Source organism: Pelophylax lessonae (genome assembly GCF_965119305.1).
Source record: "Pelophylax lessonae genome assembly, chromosome: 13".
Lineage (NCBI taxonomy): Eukaryota > Metazoa > Chordata > Amphibia > Anura > Ranidae > Pelophylax > Pelophylax lessonae.
The window spans coordinates 10,494,202-10,514,467 of NC_138780.1; the positions used below are offsets into that span (position 1 = coordinate 10,494,202).

At 47.6% G+C, this 20,266-nt stretch overlaps 1 protein-coding gene across 1 annotated transcript in view; it reads right to left on the bottom strand.

Moving 5' to 3' along the window:
* The window catches only part of NCSTN (nicastrin), a 33,602-nt gene that overhangs the window by 11,434 nt on the left and 1,902 nt on the right, over positions 1-20,266 (bottom strand). Inside the window, exons 2-11 of the mRNA XM_082242811.1 lie at positions 18,999-19,103; positions 16,173-16,296; positions 15,910-16,025; positions 11,908-12,053; positions 9,676-9,826; positions 7,325-7,434; positions 6,962-7,114; positions 1,556-1,660; positions 1,391-1,468; positions 1,114-1,283 (exon numbers count right to left, since the gene is read on the bottom strand). Of these exons, the coding sequence (XP_082098937.1) occupies positions 1,114-1,283; positions 1,391-1,468; positions 1,556-1,660; positions 6,962-7,114; positions 7,325-7,434; positions 9,676-9,826; positions 11,908-12,053; positions 15,910-16,025; positions 16,173-16,296; positions 18,999-19,103 (1,258 nt within the window). The remainder of the gene's footprint in view (positions 1-1,113; positions 1,284-1,390; positions 1,469-1,555; positions 1,661-6,961; positions 7,115-7,324; positions 7,435-9,675; positions 9,827-11,907; positions 12,054-15,909; positions 16,026-16,172; positions 16,297-18,998; positions 19,104-20,266) is intronic.

The window sequence follows — 20,266 nt, forward strand, 5'->3', positions numbered from 1 at the left end:
GAAGTGCTACAAGAAGAGGTCAATGGGAGAGGTCTAGAGTAACAAAGGAAGTGCTACAACCCCAAAATGCTATAAGGATAGACAGGATGAGATCAAGATATCTATATGTAATCCATGAAAAGGAATCAATTCCTACAAATTGGCGCGTTTCAGCCTCCTACATAGGCCTTAGTCATAATAATGACTAAGGCCTATGTAGGAGGCTGAAACGTGTCAATTTTGAGGAAATGATTCATTTTCTTGGTTTGATGGATTAAGCTATAAAGTTTTCACTGGGGGAAAAAAAAAAAGTTTTAATGGCAAGACGTTCTGGTGCCGGATTTTTACTTTCTTCAATGGGAAAGGTACCCCCTTTAATTGCTAATCAGTGGGAGGGATGAACCCTTAGCTTAGTGGCCAGTGGAAGGAATGAACCCTTAGATTAGTGGCTAGTGGGAGGGATGAACCCCTAGATTAGTCGCCAGTTGGAGAAGTGCCCTCTTACACTGGGGGTCAGTGGGCAAGGTGCCCCCTCTTTTACATTGGTGGCCAATGGGAGAGGTGCCCCCTGACATTGGTGACCAATGGGAGAGGTGCTCCCTGACATTGGTGGCCAATGGGAGAGGTGCCCCCTGACATTGGTGACCAATGGGAGAGGTGCTCCCTGACATTGGTGACCAATGGGAGAGGTGCTCCCTGACATTGGTGACCAATGGGAGAGGTGCTCCCTGACATTGGTGACCAATGGGAGAGGTGCTCCCTGACATTGGTAAACAATAGGAGAGGTGCAGCTTACAAAGTAGGTCAGTGGGATGCCACCTTGGACTAGTGGTTAGTGGAATAGGCGTCCTCTTAGTTTGTTGGTTAGTCAGGGTTGGGAGGACAGTGAGAGAGGTGCCCCATTACATTGGTGGTCAGTAGAAGAAATTCCCCCTTACGCTGATGGTCACTGATCCCACACTATTGGCTTTAGCATGTGACATCACTACCAGAACTATAGAGGATATCCACCATTGCCCATTGCTCAAGGAACTCCTAGTAACTTCTAGGGGTAAGCAACTGTTCCACAGAACCAGTGCTGCTTTAGCCCAAAAAAGTCCAAAATGGGCACTTCTATGGACTACAAAGACTCACTTATTGTGGTAGGGTACGGTGTGGTCAGTCAGCACCACCCCCGGGATATTTCGAGCCTTCAAGAAACGCTGGAAAGATGCTGGTGAAAGGGCTTGAGACTGGTTAACCTCCCGCAAGGTCACGTTGGCCCCTGTACTCGCCGTCCTCAGGGTCTGGATGAGATTCTGCACCTTTATAAGGAGAGCCAGGTCTAAGAATTTCACTATAGCTTATATAGGACATAAACACATTACCCACCATACCCCCCCATAAACAGATTCCACCCCCTGATAAATACCTCTGCATTCACCGTCTCATTTGTCCGAGAGACGGGGTCACTGTGAATCCATAGGACAGAGTTGTTTCTAAGCGCCACCTGTAGGACAAATGTAAACGTGACTCACCGGTGGCTCCGGAGATTGGAGTTTTAGAAGTTTAGAATTTCTAATTTCTACCGGAGTACCTGACTGAGTTCAACAAAGGAGTGAATGTTGTTGAGGCGCACAGGAAACCGTCCTTTCTGCATGTCGTACACCATCCGCGAGCTTCCAATGTAGTCAAACACTTCCTGCGGGAACACGGAGAGGTCACATGCAACCAGCCCCGACGAGTATTTGGTGGAGGAGTCTAGTCTTCTGGAGCCTGAGGGAACATCTCATCCCTTCTTCCCCTAACATCTAGTCTTCTGGAGCCTGAAGGAACATCTCATCCTTTCTTCCCCTAACATCTAGTCTTCTGGAGCCTGAGGGAACATCTCATCCCTTCTCCCCCTAACATCTCATCCCTTCTCCCCCTAGCATATAATCTTCTGGAGCCTGAGGGAACATCTCATCCCTTCTCCCCCTAACATCTAGTCTTCTGGAGCCTGAGGGAGCATCTCACCCCTTCTCCCCCTAACATCTAGTCTTCTGGAGCCTGAGGAGACATCTCATCCCTTCTCCCCCAACATCTAGTCTTCTGGAGCCTGAGGGTACATCTCATCCCTTCTTCCCCGAACATCTAGTCTTCTGGAGCCTGAGGAGACATCTCATCCCTTCTCCCCCATCTAGTCTTCTGGAGCCTGAGGGAACATCTCATCCCTTCTTCCCCAAACATCTAGTCTTCTGGAGCCTGAGGGAACATCTCATTCCTTCTCCCCTAACATCTAGTCTTCTGGAGCCTTAGGGAACATCTCATCCCTTCTTCCCCAAACATCTAGTCTTCTGGAGCCTGAGGGAACATCTCATGCCTTCTACCCCTAACATCTAGTCTTCTGGAGCCTGAGGGAACATCTCATCCCTTCTCCCCATAACATCTAGTCTTCTGGAGCCTGAGGGAACATTTCATCCCTTCTCCCCCTAACATCTACTCTTCTGGAGCCTGAGGGAGCATCTCACCCCTTCTCCCCCTAACATCTAGTCTTCTGGAGCCTGAGGAGACATCTCATCCCTTCTCCCCCAACATCTAGTCTTCTGGAGCCTGTTGGAACATCTCATCCCTTCTTCCCCGAACATCTAGTCTTCTGGAGCCTGAGATGACATCTCATCCCTTCTCCCCCAACATCTAGTCTTCTGGAGCCTGAGGGAACATCTCATCCCTTCCTCCCCAAACATCTAGTCTTCTGGAGCCTGAGGGAACATCTCATCCCTTCTTCCCCAAACATCTAGTCTTCTGGAGCCTGAGGGAACATCTCATTCCTTCTCCCCTAACATCTAGTCTTCTGGAGCCTTAGGGAACATCTCATGCCTTCTTCCCCTAACATCTAGTCTTCTGGAGCCTGAGGGAACATCTCATCCCTTCTCCCCATAACATCTAGTCTTCTGGAGCCTGAGGGAACATTTCATCCCTTCTTTCCCTAACTTCTAGTCTTCTGGAGCCTGAGGGAACATCTCATCCCTTCTCCCCCTAGCATATAATCTTCTGGAGCCTGAGGGAACATCTCATCCCTTCTCCCCCTAACATCTAGTCTTCTGGAGCCTGAGGGAGCATCTCACCCCTTCTCCCCCTAACATCTAGTCTTCTGGAGCCTGAGGGAACATCTCATCCCTTCTCCCCCAACATCTAGTCTTCTGGAGCCTGAGGGTACATCTCATCCCTTCTTCCCCGAACATCTAGTCTTCTGGAGCCTGAGGAGACATCTCATCCCTTCTCCCCCAACATCTAGTCTTCTGGAGCCTGAGGGAACATCTCATCCCTTCTTCCCCAAACATCTAGTCTTCTGGAGCCTGAGGGAACATCTCATTCCTTCTCCCCTAACATCTAGTCTTCTGGAGCCTTAGGGAACATCTCATCCCTTCTTCCCCTAACATCTAGTCTTCTGGAGCCTGAGGGAACATCTCATCCCTTCTCCCCTAACATCTAGTCTTCTGGAGCCTGAGGGAACATTTCATCCCTTCTCCCCCTAACATCTACTCTTCTGGAGCCTGAGGGAGCATCTCACCCCTTCTCCCCCTAACATCTAGTCTTCTGGAGCCTGAGGAGACATCTCATCCCTTCTCCCCCAACATCTAGTCTTCTGGAGCCTGTTGGAACATCTCATCCCTTCTTCCCCGAACATCTAGTCTTCTGGAGCCTGAGATGACATCTCATCCCTTCTCCCCCAACATCTAGTCTTCTGGAGCCTGAGGGAACATCTCATCCCTTCTTCCCCAAACATCTAGTCTTCTGGAGCCTGAGGGAACATCTTATTCCTTCTCCCCTAACATCTAGTCTTCTGGAGCCTTAGGGAACATCTCATGCCTTCTTCCCCTAACATCTAGTCTTCTGGAGCCTGAGGGAACATCTCATCCCTTCTCCCCCTAACATCTAGTCTTCTGGAGCCTGAGGGAACATCTCATCCCTTCTCCCCCTAACATCTAGTCTTCTGGAGCCTGAGGGAACATCTCATCCCTTCTCCCCCTAACATCTAGTCTTCTGGAGCCTGAGGGAACATCTCATCCCTTCTCCCCCTAACATCTAGTCTTCTGGAGCCTGAGGGAACATCTCATCCCTTCTTCCCCTAACATCTAGTCTTCTGGAGCCTGAGGGAACATCTCATCCCTTCTTCCCCTAACTTCTAGTCTTCTGGAGCCTGAGGGAACATCTCATCCCTTCTTCCCCTAACTTCTAGTCTTCTGGAGCCTGAGGGAACATCTCATTCCTTCTCCCCTAACATCTAGTCTTCTGGAGCCTGAGGGAACATCTCATCCCTTCTTCCCCTAACTTCTAGTCTTCTGGAGCCTGAGGGAACATCTCATTCCTTCTCCCCTAACATCTAGTCTTCTGGAGCCTGAGGGAACATCTCATCCCTTCTTCCCCTAACTTCTAGTCTTCTGGAGCCTGAGGGAACATCTCATCCCTTCTCCCCCTAACATCTAGTCTTCTGGAGCCTTAGGGAACATCTCATGCCTTCTTCCCCTAACATCTAGTCTTCTGGAGCCTGAGGGAACATCTCATCCCTTCTCCCCATAACATCTAGTCTTCTGGAGCCCGAGGGAACATTTCATCCCTTCTTTCCCTAACTTCTAGTCTTCTGGAGCCTGAGGGAACATCTCACCCCTTCTCCCCCAACTTCTAGTCTTCTGGAGCCTGAGGGAACATCTCACCCCTTCTCCCCCAACATCTAGTCTTCTGGAGCCTGAGGGAACATCTCATCCCTTCTCCCCCTAACATCCAGTCTTCTGGAGCCTGAGGGAACATCTCATCCCTTCTCCCCTAACATCTAGTCTTCTGGAGCCTGAGGGAACATCTCATCCCTTCTCCCCTAACATCTAGTCTTCTGGAGCCTGAGGGAACATCTCATCCCTTCTCCCCCTAACATCCAGTCTTCTGGAGCCTGAGGGAACATCTCATCCCTTCTCCCCCTAACATCTAGTCTTCTGGAGCCTGAGGGAACATCTCATCCCTTCTCCCCCTAACATCTAGTCTTCTGGAGCCTGAGGGAACATCTCATCCCTTCTCCCCCTAACATCTAGTCTTCTGGAGCCTGAGGGAACATCTCATCCCTTCTCCCCTAACATCTAGTCTTCTGGAGCCTGAGGGAACATCTCATCCCTTCTTCCCCTAACTTCTAGTCTTCTAGAGCCTGAGGGAACATCTCATCCCTTCTTCCCCTAACTTCTAGTCTTCTGGAGCCTGAGGGAAAATCTCATTCCTTCTCCCCTAACATCTAGTCTTCTGGAGCCTGAGGGAACATCTCATCCCTTCTTCCCCTAACTTCTAGTCTTCTGGAGCCTGAGGGAACATCTCATTCCTTCTCCCCTAACATCTAGTCTTCTGGAGCCTGAGGGAACATCTCATCCCTTCTTCCCCTAACTTCTAGTCTTCTGGAGCCTGAGGGAACATCTCATCCCTTCTCCCCCTAACATCTAGTCTTCTGGAGCCTAAGGGAACATCTCATCCCTTCTTCCCCTAACATCCAGTCTTCTGGAGCCTGAGGGAACATCTCATCCCTTCTCCCCCTAACATCTAGTCTTCTGGAGCCTGAGGGAACATTTCATCCCTTCTCCCCCTAACATCTACTCTTCTGGAGCCTAAGGGGGCTTCTCACCCCTTCTCCCCCTAACATCTAGTCTTCTGGAGCCTGAGGAGACATCTCATCCCTTCTCCCCCAACATCTAGTCTTCTGGAGCCTGTTGGAACATCTCATCCCTTCTTCCCCGAACATCTAGTCTTCTGGAGCCTGAGATGACATCTCATCCCTTCTTCCCCAAACATCTAGTCTTCTGGAGCCTGAGGGAACATCTTATTCCTTCTCCCCTAACATCTAGTCTTCTGGAGCCTTAGGGAACATCTCATGCCTTCTTCCCCTAACATCTAGTCTTCTGGAGCCTGAGGGAACATCTCATCCCTTCTCCCCATAACATCTAGTCTTCTGGAGACCGAGGGAACATTTCATCCCTTCTTTCCCTAACTTCTAGTCTTCTGGAGCCTGAGGGAACATCTCATCCCTTCTCCCCCTAACATCCAGACTTCTGGAGCCTGAGGGAACATCTCATCCCTTCTCCCCTAACATCTAGTCTTCTGGAGCCTGAGGGAACATCTCATCCCTTCTCCCCCTAACATCTAGTCTTCTGGAGCCTGAGGGAACATCTCATCCCTTCTCCCCCTAACATCTCATCCCTTCTCCCCCTAGCATATAATCTTCTGGAGCCTGAGGGTACATCTCATCCCTTCTCCCCCGAACATCTAGTCTTCTGGAGCCTGAGGGAACATCTCATCCCTTCTCCCCCTAACATTTAGTCTTCTGGAGCCTGAGGGAACATCTCATTCCTTCTCCCCCTAACATCTCATCCCTTCTCCCCCTAACATCTAGTCTTCTGGAGCCTGAGGGAACATTTCATCCCTTCTCCCCCTAACATCTAGTCTTCTGGAGCCTGAGGGAACATTTCATCCCTTCTCCCCCTAACATCTAGTCTTCTGGAGCCTGAGTTGTGGCAGCTGCAGGGCTCTAATGAGGAAAGCTGCTGGGCCTGTATCCCTTTAGAAGTGTTCCTATTGGGAGTATCTCACCAAAAATGACATTTATGTTGCAGGGGATGCCAGAAATCTGACTTGTATCTTATATTGTTTTTTCTTTATTTGCTGATTTTTTCCCCCCAAAAAAGTGGAGTTTCCCCCTAATAGTGCAATATTAAAAGCGCTTAAATATAGTACATGGAGAATCACAGCAACACTTGTAGAAGACCCCGACGCCGCGTTTCGTCTTATCAGACGTCCTCATTTTATTTAGCGACAGCCACTTTGATTGGCATTCAGAGTGCTTTAAAAAAAAAAAACGCATCCAATGCCGCATTTTGAAGCAAGTGTACTATCCAATTACTAGAGAGCTGCAATTTGATTGGTTGCTTTAGGCAGCAAACACTTTCCTCCATCACAGAAAGACATAAGATAAATAATAAGGATTCCTTACCCCCTGGAAGAAGGTGAACATGATGTTTCTGGGCAGCGATTGGGTGCCGTTGACTTTGTGGAGAGCTTCCGCCGCAGCCAGCTGGGTGACCAGTGCAGAGACGGTGCTCTCTGCCGCCGGTGCCAGGTTCCAAAAGAACGAACGGCCATCCAGCTGTTAACATCGAAAACAACAAAGATAAAGAAATCCAAGACAAACAGCAAAGTTACTGCGATGGTGAACCTCGGCACCCCAGATGTTTTGGAACTTCATTTCCCATGATGTTCATGCACTCTGCAGTGCAGTTGGGCATCATGGGAAATGTAGTTCCCAAACATCCGGGGTGCCAAGGTTCGCCATCATAAGCGATATTTCTGGGCTTACCCTGGCAGCGGACACGACCACTTGCTCCTCCGGCAGCAATACTGAGGAAGTGTTGATGGGCTTTGTGGCACTCCAGACATTGTACCCGGCAAGTGAGTCGCACACAGCTTCTAAAGGACAGAGTGATAGTCAATCCACAGAAACCAACCAGGAAGGACACATACCCGTTCTGCCATGTGACACAGCTGGTACCTTCTTATTGCTTTAGAATTGTTACATTGGGTTGAGGGGGAGAGTTTATGGCCCAGTGCGACCAGTCATGGGAACTTGCACAGGGCTTTATCGTCTTGATCCCACCAACTGACCACTTAAGGACCGCCCGCCGCATATATATACTGCGGCAGGCAGCCCCTCCTGCGCGAACCGACGTAGGGGGTACGTCGGTCGTGGGAGTGGTGCTTAGGGGTCAGTCTGCCTGTACGGGCCGCCCGTCCGCAGTACAATGTGGGCACATCATCCTGAAGCAGTTCAAATTGAAATTTCAGAAAGAGAGAGAAGCCACAAAATAGGAGATCAGCATAAGCCAGCAGCACCTCAGGCCTACTCACCAGGATCAGTTGTACCCTAACTCAGCAGATCCGCAGCTAACTGATACCCTCGTCCCTCAGGGAATCCCCTGCTCAGTAGTACCTCCAGCTCTGCTGATCCCCCACTCAGTAGTACCTCCAGCTCTGCTGATCCCCCACTCAGTAGTACCCCCAGCTCTGCTGATCCCCCCACTCAGTAGTACCCCCAGCTCTGCTCATCCCCCCACTCAGTAGTACCCTCAGCTCTGCTCATCCCCCCACTCAGTAGTACCCTCAGCTCTGCTCATCCCCCCACTCAGTAGTACCCTCAGCTCATCCCCCCACTCAGTAGTACCCTCAGCTCTGCTGATCCCCCCACTCAGTAGTACCCTCAGCTCTGCTGATCCCCCCACTCAGTAGTACCCTTAGCTCTGCTGATCCCCCCCACTCAGTAGTACCCTCAGCTCTGCTGATCCCCCCCACTCAGTAGTACCCTCAGCTCTGCTGATCCCCCCCACTCAGTAGTACCCTCAGCTCTGCTGATCCCCCCCACTCAGTAGTACCCTCAGCTCTGCTGATCCCCCCCACTCAGTAGTACCCTCAGCTCTGCTGATCCCCCCCACTCAGTAGTACCCTCAGCTCTGCTGATCCCCCCCACTCAGTAGTACCCTCAGCTCTGCTGATCCCCCCCACTCAGTAGTACCCCCAGCTCTGCTGATCCCCCCCACTCAGTAGTACCCTCAGCTCTGCTGATCTCCCACTCAGTAGTACCCCCCAGCTCTGCTATTCCCCCACTCAGTAGTACCCCCCAGCTCTGCTATTCCCCCACTCAGTAGTAACCCCAGCTCTGCTATTCCCCCACTCAGTAGTAACCCCAGCTCTGCTATTCCCCCACTCAGTAGTACCCCCAGCTCTGCTATTCCCCCACTCAGTAGTACCCCCAGCTCTGCTATTCCCCCACTCAGTAGTACCCCCAGCTCTGCTATTCCCCCACTCAGTAGTACCCCCAGCTCTGCTATTCCCCCACTCAGTAGTACCCCCAGCTCTGCTATTCCCCCACTCAGTAGTACCCCCAGCTCTGCTATTCCCCCACTCAGTAGTACCCCCAGCTCTGCTATTCCCCCACTCAGTAGTACCCCCAGCTCTGCTATTCCCCCACTCAGTAGTACCCTCAGCTCTGCTATTCCCCCACTCAGTAGTACCCTCAGCTCTGCTATTCCCCCACTCAGTAGTACCCCCAGCTCTGCTATTCCCCCACTCAGTAGTACCCTCAGCTCTGCTGATCCACCCACTCAGTAGTACCCTCAGCTCTGCTGATCCCCCACTCAGTAGTACCCTCAGCTCTGCTGATCCCCCCACTCAGTAGTACCCTCAGCTCTGCTGATCCCCCCACTCAGTAGTACCCTCAGCTCTGCTGATCCCCCCACTCAGTAGTACCCTCAGCTCTGCTGATCCCCCCTACTCAGTAGTACCCTCAGCTCTGCTGATCCCCCCACTCAGTAGTACCCTCAGCTCTGCTGATCCCCCACTCAGTAGTACCCCCAGCTCTGCTGATCCCCCACCAAAAATCATTGGCCGGCACCTGCTGACAAAATCCCACGGTGTCTAATCACAGTGGGAGTCAGCGGCATGCATGCGCCTTGTACTGTGGGAGTCAGCGGCATGCATGCGCCTTGTACCCCAGAAGAGGCCAGTGATGTAAAGGTCTGTCACTCTGCTTGTACTGGCCGCCCGTCCGCACTACAATGCGGGTGCGTTATAAAAGTGAAATTTCAGAAAGAGGAAAAAAAAAAAGTCATAAAATATAACATCAGCATGAGCCAACAGCACCTCAGGCCTACTCACCGGGATTTATGCTGAATGACGTCTGGATGGAGTTGCGCCTCATGCAGGTGACGGAACTGGTTACAGCGTGCATGTGGGAGGAGAGCTGCATGGCGCAGAGCGGGTAGTGTGGCACGCTGCCATTCCCGGGTACATTGTGATCCCTGTAACACTACACAGGAATAGAGAGCTCTTTGTTACTTACTACAGGTAGGCTGTATAGTTTGGACACAGACATGCACTCCATTAAAGCTGAACTCCGGGCAGAATTATTTTTCTCCATGCAGTGGGCGCTGTGCCTGCACTGCACGAGTTCACTGCTTGTTTTATTTTAAGGGAGACGACAGCGGAGGCATACAGTGCCTTGCAAAAGTATTCACACCCCTTGAAATTTTCCACATTTTGTCACATTACAGCCAAAAAACATACATTTATTTTATTGGGATTTTATGTGATAGACCAACACAAAGTGGCACATAATTGTGAAGTGGAAGGAAAATGATAAAATGGTTTTCAATGTTTTTTTTTACAAATAAATCTGTGAAAAGTGTGGCTGCATTTGTATTCACCCCCCTTTATTCTGATACCCCTAACATCTACTGGAACATATTGCCTTCAGAAGTGACCTAATTAGTAAATAGAGTCCACCTGTGTGTAATTTCATCTCAGTGTAAATACAGCTGTTCTGTGAAGCCCTCAGAGGTTTGTTAGAGAACCTTAGTGAACAAACAGCATCATGAAGGCCAAGGAACACACCAGACAGGTCAGGGATAAAGTTGTGGAGAAGTGTAAAGCAGGATTAGGTTCTAAAAACAATATCCCAACCTTCAAACATCTCACAGAGCGCTGTTCAATCCATCATCGGAAAATGGAAAGAGTATGACACAACTGCAACCCTACCAAGACATGGCCATCCACCTAAACTGACCGGGTGGGCAACCCTACCAAGACATGGCCGTCCACCTAAACTGACCGGCCGGGCAAGGAGAGCATTCATCAGAGAAGCAGCCAAGAGGCCCATGGTAACTCTGGAGGAGCTGCAGAGATCCACAGCTCAGGTGGGAGAATCTGTCCACAGGACAACTATTAGTCGTGCGCTCCACAAATCTGCCCTTTATGGAAGAGTGACAAGAAGAAAGCCATTGGTGGAAAAAAGCCATAAGAAGTCCTGTTTGCAGTTTGTGAGAAGCCATGTGGGGGACACGGCAAACATGTGGAAGTGCCTCAAGGAAGGTGCCTCAAGACTGTCCATCATTTTGGAGGGTGCCTCCAGGCTGTCCACCATTTTGGAGGGTGCCTCAAGGCTGTCCATATTTTTGGAGGGTGCCTCAAGGCTGTCCATATTTTTGGAGGGTGCCTCAAGGCTGTCCATATTTTTGGAGGGTGCCTCAAGGCTGTCCATATTTTTGGAGGGTGCCTCAAGGCTGTCCATATTTTTGGAGGGTGCCTCAAGGCTGTCCATATTTTTGGAGGGTGCCTCAAGGCTGTCCATATTTTTGGAGGGTGCCTCAAGACTGTCCATATTTTTGGAGGGTGCCTCAAGGCTGTCCATATTTTTGGAGGGTGCCTCAAGGCTGTCCATATTTTTGGAGGGTGCCTCAAGGCTGTCCATATTTTTGGAGGGTGCCTCAAGACTGTCCATATTTTTGGAGGGTGCCTCAAGACTGTCCATATTTTTGGAGGGTGCCTCAAGGCTGTCCATATTTTTGGAGGGTGCCTCAAGGCTGTCCATATTTTTGGAGGGTGCCTCAAGACTGTCCATAATTTGGAAGGGTGCCTCAAGACTGTCCATAATTTTGGAGGGTGCCTCAAGACTGTCCATCATTTTGGAGGGTGCCTCAAGACTGTCCATCATTTTGGAGGGTGCCTCAAGACTGTCCATAATTTTGGAGGGTGCCTCAAGACTGTCCATAATTTTTGGAGGGTGCCTCAAGACTGTCCATAATTTTGGAGGGTGCGAATACTTTTTCAAGGTACTGTACTTACCTGATCTGCCAATACTCCCTGCTCAAGACCGGTCCGGCACCCCCACAGTCTTGAGAATGGACTGTTCCGGATACAAGCACGCTCCATAGACAGGAACAGTCCACCACTGAACCGCGGTTTTCAAGAGGATCAGGGAATCAGGGAAGTATGAACTTTGTGCTCACCCCTAGAAAAATAAACAGCAGTTGGCCCAGGCACAGCCCGCCCTGCATGGGGAAAAAATAATATTGGCCGGAGTTGGGCTTTAAGCTTATGAAGGCAACTCACCTGTTTAATGACCTCGGTCTCATTATCATTCTCAAGGAGGAAGATGGGAAAGCTGAAATCCTCGTAGGAGAATCCGGTACCCAGGGGGTTCCATACACTTCCATTGCAATGTGCGTACTGGGAGCCGTGATCGCTGCTGTAAAGGCCTGTCAATCAAGAACAGAAGAGTGCGCGCTTCAATCAATGTTAGAAAAAAACTGCCTTACAAACGGGTTCAGGCAGAACTCAGAAGGAAGGACGGCTTTTCAATGCCACCCGGCTATAAATACACAAAAGGTGGAAATGCTCTTTATTATTGGAGAATTTCACCACTTTAAGACCGGAGGATTTTCCTGCTTAACGTCCAGGCCACTTTTTTCAACTTGGCACTGCGCGACTTTAACTGAAGATTGCGCGGTCATGCAGCGTCGTACCCAAACAAAATTTACGTCCTTTTTTCCCCACAAACAGAGCTTTCTTTTGGTGGTATTTGATCACCTCTGCGCTTTTCATTTTTTGCGATATTAATAAAAAAAAGTGACAATTTTGCAAAAAATTTGACATTTTCTACTTTGACAGTTCAAAAATATCCAATATATTCAATTTTTGTCATATATTTAGGCCAAAATGTATTTAGCTACACGTCTTTGACAAAAAAATTCTCAATGAGCGTATTTTTAACCACTTTAAGACCGGAAGATTTTACCCCATTCCTGACCAGGCCATATTTTGCGATTCGGCACTGCGTTACTTAAACAGACAATTGCGCAGTCGTGCGATGCTGTACCCAAATAAAATGTATGTCCTTTTTTTTGGTGGTATTTGATCACCTCTGCGATTTTTATTTTTTACGCTATAAACAATAAAAGAGCGACAATTTTGAAAAAACATAAAAATTTAATTTTCACATTCTGCTATACGACATTTGCAAAAAAAAAAAGATTAAAAATCAAAATTTTTTAACATTTAGGCCAATTTGTTTTCTGCTACATATTTTTGGTTAAAAAAAAAAAAAAAAAAAAAATCGCAATAAGCGTATTTTGATTGGTTTGCGTCTACTAACTACGGGAAATATTTATGTAATTTTTATTTATTTTTTTTTTTTTACTAGTAATGGCGGCGATTTGCGATTTTTTGCAGGACTGTGACATTGTGATGGACAGATCGGACCCCTGACTGACATTTTTTACACTTTTGGGGGTAACAGTGACATTACTACAGTAATCAGTGCTATAAATATGCACTGTTACTGTAAAAATTACACTGGCAGGGAAGGGGTTAACGCAGTGGGTGATCAAAGTGTTAAATGTGAGCCTAGGGGAGTGATTCTAACTGTGGGGGGGGGGGCGTGGCTTGTGGAATGACCATAGAAACATGTGATCCTATTATAGAAGCTCTAACGAGCAGGGCCCTCTAGTTCCTCCTTTTTTCGAACTGTATTGTAACTGTATTGTCTTCCTTCACATTGTAAAGCGCTGCGCAAACTGTTGGCGCTATATAAGTCCTGTATAATAATAATAATAATAGAAGGATCACAGGCACTCTGTGATCATTCCAGGGAGAAGAACGGTCGGCTGTGTTTACAACATTTGACCATCCTTCTCTCTCAGCGGGGAGCGATCGCGGGTGTCAGGCGGAAATCGGAGCAACCTGACACACGCATCGGCTTCCCCGCTGCCGACTGGGGGCGGGAGGATGCCGCTGGCGGCGCGTGCTCGCCCTCTAGCTGCCACCAAGCAACCGAAGTATCCCTACGTCGGTTTGCCTGGGAGAGCCACACTGCCACAGTAAATATGCAGTAAGCGGTCGGCAAGTGGTTAAACATGTATGCAGAACAAGCTCAACAATTGTGAGCGAAACGCGTAGATCCACAGCTAGATCATATGCCCTATTCATAGGCCATGTGATGCATTTTATGCATATATGGTGATAACTTTTTAGGACTGTGTTCTTTTTTTATATATAAACTTCTTTTGTATTTTGAATAAATATGGAATAATTTCTTTTAACTCCTCTTGTTTTTATATTTTGGGCACATTCAAATCCCCAAATCCAGGGTTGGTTTACACGCCCTATTCCTTCCCTTTTCCCCCCCTCCCCCTTTCCTTTTCCACTTCCATCCCTATGTAATTATTTTTATTTTCCCACCATACCTGGTTATATATACCCAATTTTACATTTTTGAGGGGACGGTGCCAGAATTTTATAGACAGTTTTTTCTCTCCATTCAATTATCATATTACCCTTTTTTTTTTGGGGGGGGGGGGGGTTATCCGTGTATGAATTTACTTTTTTGTTTACCATTAACTATTTATTTTTGCTGAGTTTGCACATACGGAGTTTTGCAACATTGCACAGTTTACTATATGAGATTTATTGTTATATTGGGGTAAGAGCTGCTCATTGCCCAATTGTTCTATTTGCACTTTGCATTAAGACATGCATTTTATTGGTTTGCGTTTTATCATTTACAGCGCGCTCATTCGTTTCGTGTCACTATTTTATGCATTTTTAATATTTTATGATTTTTCTTTGACCCTTTGGTGTCACAGCGTGGTTCACTTTATATAGCACCCTGGCAGTTTATTCTTTGTTTATGAGGTTATTTGGTGCAGCACTATTGTGATTTTGATTGTTTTTTACCCACTTTATGCAGTGTTAGCATAATTAGTGCTTGCAGCCTTTAGACTAGTTCAGGGATCCTCAAACTACGGCCCTCCAGCTGTTGAGGAACTACATGTCCCATGTGGCATTGTAAAACTCTGACATTCACAGACATGACTAGGCATGATGGGAATTGTAGTTCCTGAACAACTGGAGGGCCATAGTTTGAAGACCCCTGGACTAGTTAGTCCAGTGATGGGGAACCTTGGCACCCCCAGATGTTTTGGAACTACATTTCCCATGATGCTCATGTGCACCCTGCAGTGTAGTTGAGCCCTATGGGAAATGAAGCTCCAAAACATCTGGGGTGCCAAGGTTCGCCATCACTGAGTTAGACTTTACCACTAGTTTAGGTGTTGGTTGCGCTGATCCTTTGAGGCTTTATTTTTTAACTATCACTTGAAAACTGACCGTCCGCTCTAAAAAAAGGGGTACCGGGGTGACACCTCTGGCTTCAGGCATCACCCCAGTATAACCACTTCCACAAAGTGATGTACAGGTACAGGATTTTGTGTGAAGTGGTTAATACTGTAGACCAGGGGGTGTCAAACTCAATTTATTCGTGGGCCGCATCAGCATTGTGATTGCCCTTGTATCTGTAAGACTGGATGTCCAGAGCACCCCCTACCCTTACAGACGTCAAGAGTTGTGTTGGAGCTGGAGAGAGTCCAGAGAATGGCAACTAAACTAATTAGGGGATTGGAGGACCTTAATTATGGGGAGCGTCTGCAATCGCTTGATTAATTCTCCCTGGGGAAGAGACGTCTGAGAGGGGACATGATAGCAATTTATAAATACCTCAATGGTGATCTCAGCATAGAAAATAAGCTATTCAGTCGAAGGGATTGCATGAGGACTCGAGGAGAAGAGTTTTAACCTCAGGCAACGCAGGGGGTTCTTTACTGTTAGGGCTACAAGATTGTGGAATTCTCTACCACAAGAGGTGGTTTCTGCGGGAAGTATGGTGGCTTTCAAAAGACTCTTAGATGTACATCTCAAGGATCAGAACATTCAGGGGTATGTGAGATGATTACAGCCACACACACCTACACAGGTTGAACTGGATGGACTATTGTCTTTATTCAACCTCACCTACTATGTAACTATGCAAGAGCCTCCCCACCATCAGACATTGAGTCCCCCCACCCTCCCTTACATCACAGTGCAACCCCCTTATCTTGTGCTGCTGCTGGGATGAAGCTGTAGGCATTGCTGGAAAGCAAAAAAAGTACAGGGTCTGGAGGAGGACCAGGAGCTCTCCTGCAGCTGCAGGAGAGGTGCAAGGGCCACATGAAACACCCTGGAAGGCCCGGATTCAGCCCGCGGGCCTTGTGTCTGACACATGTGCTGTAGACTTACCGAAGCCATCATTGGGGCACTGAACATCTAAAGAGAAGCCTTCCGGAGGGGGCTTGGCGTAGGTGACCGCTATCCCAGAGACACGAGAGCTGCCCTTCAGCTTCTGGAGTGTGTCCCTGCGGAGGAAAAAATTTTTTTTGCAGCATAAACAGATGTCAGAAACATGAAATTATATAATAATAAATATCGCTGCTAATTATAATGGTTTAGCCAATTATATAAAAAAACATGTGTGTAAAATCTTTTAGTTCATCACGTCTTACTTGTTAAATAAGTTGCCTTCGAGCAGAACCATGTAGGGTGGCGTAGGGCCGGTCTCTAGAACCCAGGGCAGATCCTCTTCCTTCTCCACCAAGTGGATAACCCCCGTGTCCCCATTCCTGGAAGCTGAAACACAAGAAAACTTCACAGAGCAAGGCCAACCAATGAAGAGCTCACAAGAGATTTTAGGGATTGGGTCATCGTCTACTTGGCAGGACGGGCAAATAATATTTTCAGAGCAGAAATTGTTGTGTGCGGAAAACTGCATCAAAACCCCTCACAGACTTATAAGAGACCAACATAGTAAAAAGTCATTTTTATTATTGGATTATAAAAATATATAGAAAAAACATCCAAACATTCCCTCCGTCTAGAGAAAAAGATTCACATAAAAACCGACACCCGTTACATCACAATAGTATGGCGAATGTGCGGCCACCTGGAGCGATTCATCAGGCTGGCGGCCATAACATTATGTGTGACCACCTAACGTGTTTCCGACTCATACTGCGGAGTCTTCAGAGGTGCAGCAGTGAGTACTGTTATTTTCTAGAACAGAAATACAGTATCTCACAAAAGTAAGTACACCCCTCACATTTTTGTAAATATTTTATTCTATCTTTTCATGTGACAACACTGAAGAAATGACACTTTGCTACAATGTAAAGTAGTGAGTGTACAGCTTGTATAACAGTGTAAATTTGCTGTCCCCTCAAAATAACTCAACACACAGCCATTAATGTCTAAACCGCTGGCAACAAAAGTGAGGACACCCCTAAGTGACAATGTCCAAATTTTTTTCCAATTAGCCATTTTCCCTCCCCGGTGTCATGTGACTCGTTAGTGTTACAAGGTCTCAGGTGTGAATGGGGAGCAGGTGTGTTAAATTTGGTGTTATCGCTCTCACTCTCTCATACTGGTCACTGGAAGTTCAACATGGCTCCTCATGGCAAAGAACTCTCTGAGGATCTGAAAAAAATAATTGTTGCTCTACATAAAGATGGCCTAGGCTATAAGAAGATTGCCATGACCCTGAAACTGAGCTGCAGCACGGTGGCCAAGACCATACAGCGGTTTAACAGGCCTCACCATGGTCAAAGATGAGTGCACGTGCTCAGCGTCATATCCAGAGGTTGTCTTTGGGAAATAGACGTATGAGTGCTGCCAGCATTGCTGCAGAGGTTGAAGGGGGGGGAGGGTCAGCCTGTCAGTGCTCAGACCATACGCCGCACACTGCATCAAATTGGTCTGCATGGCTGTCGTCCCAGAAGGAAGCCTCTTCTAAAGATGATGCACAAGAAAGCCTGCAAACAGTTTGCTGAAGACAAGCAGACTAATGCCCCATACACACGTGCAGATTATCTGCAGACTTTTGTCTGCAGACTTACCTTTTCTATGTAGTGCAAGGGCCTGCCGGATTGCATACAAATTGAAGGTGTTTAGGTTTGACCTCATATTATATGGTTTTGGTAAGTCTGCAGACAAAAGTCTGCAGATAATCTGCACGTGTGTATGGGGCATAAGGACATGGATTACTGGAACCATCTCCTGTGCTCTGATGAGACCAAGATAAACATATTTGGTTCAGATGGTGTCAGGCGTGTGTGGTGGCAACCAGGTGAGGAGTACAAAGACAAGTGTGTCTTGCCTACAGTCAGGCATGGTGGTGGGAGTGTCATGGTCTGGGGCTGCATGAGTGCTGCCGGCACTGGGGAGCTACAGTTCATTGAGGGAACCATGAATGCCAACATGTACTGTGACATACTGAAGCAGAGCATGATCCCCTCCCTTCAGAGACTGGGCCGCAGGGCAGTATTCAAACATGATAACGACCCCAAACACCTCCAAGACGACCACTGCCTTGCTAAAGAAGCTGAGGGTAAAGGTGATGGACTGGCCAAGCATGTCTCCAGACCTAAACCTTATTGAGCATCTGTGGGGCATCCTCAAACAGAAGGTGGAGGAGCGCAAGGTCTCTAACATCCACCAGCTCTGTGATGTCATCATGGAGGAGGGGAAGAGGACTCCAGTGACAACCTGTGAAGCTCTGGTGAACTCCATGCCCAAGAGGGTTAAGGCAGTGCTGGAAAATAATGGTGGCCACACAAAATATTGTCACTTTGGGCCCAATTTGGAGATTGTCACTTAGGGGTGTACTGACTTTTGTTGCCAGCGGTTTAGACATTAATGGCTGTGTGTTGAGTTATTTTGAGGGGACAGTAAATTTACACTGTTATACAAGCTGTACACTCACTACTTTACATTGTAGCAAAGTGTCATTTCTTCAGTGTTGTCACATGAAAAGATAGAATAAAATATTTACAAAAAATGTGAGGGGTGTACTTACTTTTGTGAGATAATGTATTTGTGTTCTAGAAAATAACAGTACTCACTGCTGCACCTCTGAAGACTCCACAGTGTTAGTCGGAAACATGTTAGGTGGTCACAGATAATGTTATGGCCGCCAGCCTGATGAATCGCTACCGGCGGCCGCACATTCTGTGATGTAACCGGTGCCGGCTTTTATTTGTATCTTTTCTCTAGAGGGATGGAATGTTTGTATCTTTTTTCTTTATATTTTTATAATCCAATAATAAAAATAACTTGTTGGTCTGTCCTATGAGGGGGTTTTTGATGCAGTTTTCCGCACACAACAATTTGTGCTCTTTCAATAATATATTGGACATGGCAGAGCCTCCTCCTTACCACGTGCCGAGCCTCCGAATAAATAGTTTATAATGTCTAGAGGGAACTATCAGCATTGGATACAGGTAATTCCCTCTAGCGTTCTCTAGAATAGTTGTAGGGAAAGGGGGGAGGGGCCTTACACTGGCAGCCAATCTGATGAGTAGCGTTGAGGAGTCGGACGCAGGGAGACGTGCTGTTCAGTGGGATATAAATCTTCCTCTCCACAGAGTTCCCCCGGCACACACCTGAGAGATACAAATACAATTGTTAATCATTTCTAAAAATATATCCCCATCCCCTCCCCCAACACAAACCCAACTTCCAGCCTGGCCAATCAAACGGCAGAAGGTTTTCGTTTTCTTTTTGTATATAGGGTTACAGGACCTCAGATCACATCGGAACTAATGGCCGGAGAAGAGAACTGAGGCCAATGCTGGGATGTTTTCCGGAAACTATGTACAGCCCCCTGCCGGCCCCTCCCACCAGCCACGATCTGCCTGCATTGCATAGAGAAGCCCAGAGACCTGGTGATGACATCACTGGCTCTAAAATAAGGGGGTCACTGGTCACATGACCGGCATCAATAATAATCACTGGTCACATGATCGGCATCAATAATAATCACTGGTCACATGACCGGCATCAATAAAAATCACTGGTCACATGATCGGCATCAATAATAAATCACTGGTCACATGACCGGTATAAATAATAATCACTGGTCACATGACCGGCATCAATAATAATCACTGGTCACATGATCGGCATCAATAATAATCACTGGTCACATGACCGGCATCAATAATAATCACTGGTCACATGATCGGCATCAATAATAAACACTTGTCACATGGCCGGTATAAATAATAAACACTTGTCACATGGCCGGTGTTCCGTGAGAATTACCTACCCGTGGGAAAAACCTACCCTCGTCACTTCCGGTTTACGAAAGTGTCTGTAACGCCGCGGAATTACATTAAAAGAGCTCGCCAGAAATATCATGTGATCTCCACTGCTATCCCTGACACTTCCCTGGTCTTGTCTACTAAATATAAAACCGGCGGCGGCTGTATGACAACATAAATCACGGAGCCGCCAGCCGCTTTTATATTTTTTTAGACAAGATCAGGGAAGTGACAGGGCAAGGAGCGGAGCTTACTCATATTGCAGTACAGCTGTTTTAATGTACCCGCCGCGATGGTAGGTTTTTTCCACGGAAGAGTCATCATTTCAGACTAGTGCGCATGCGCACTAGGGGCTGTGAGCATGCGCACTGCCAGGGTAGGTTTTTCTCATGGGGTAGGTAATTCTCACGGAACACCGGTATAAATAATAAACACTGGTCACATGACCGGCATCAATAATAATCACTAATCACATGACCGGCATCAATAATTAACACTGGTCA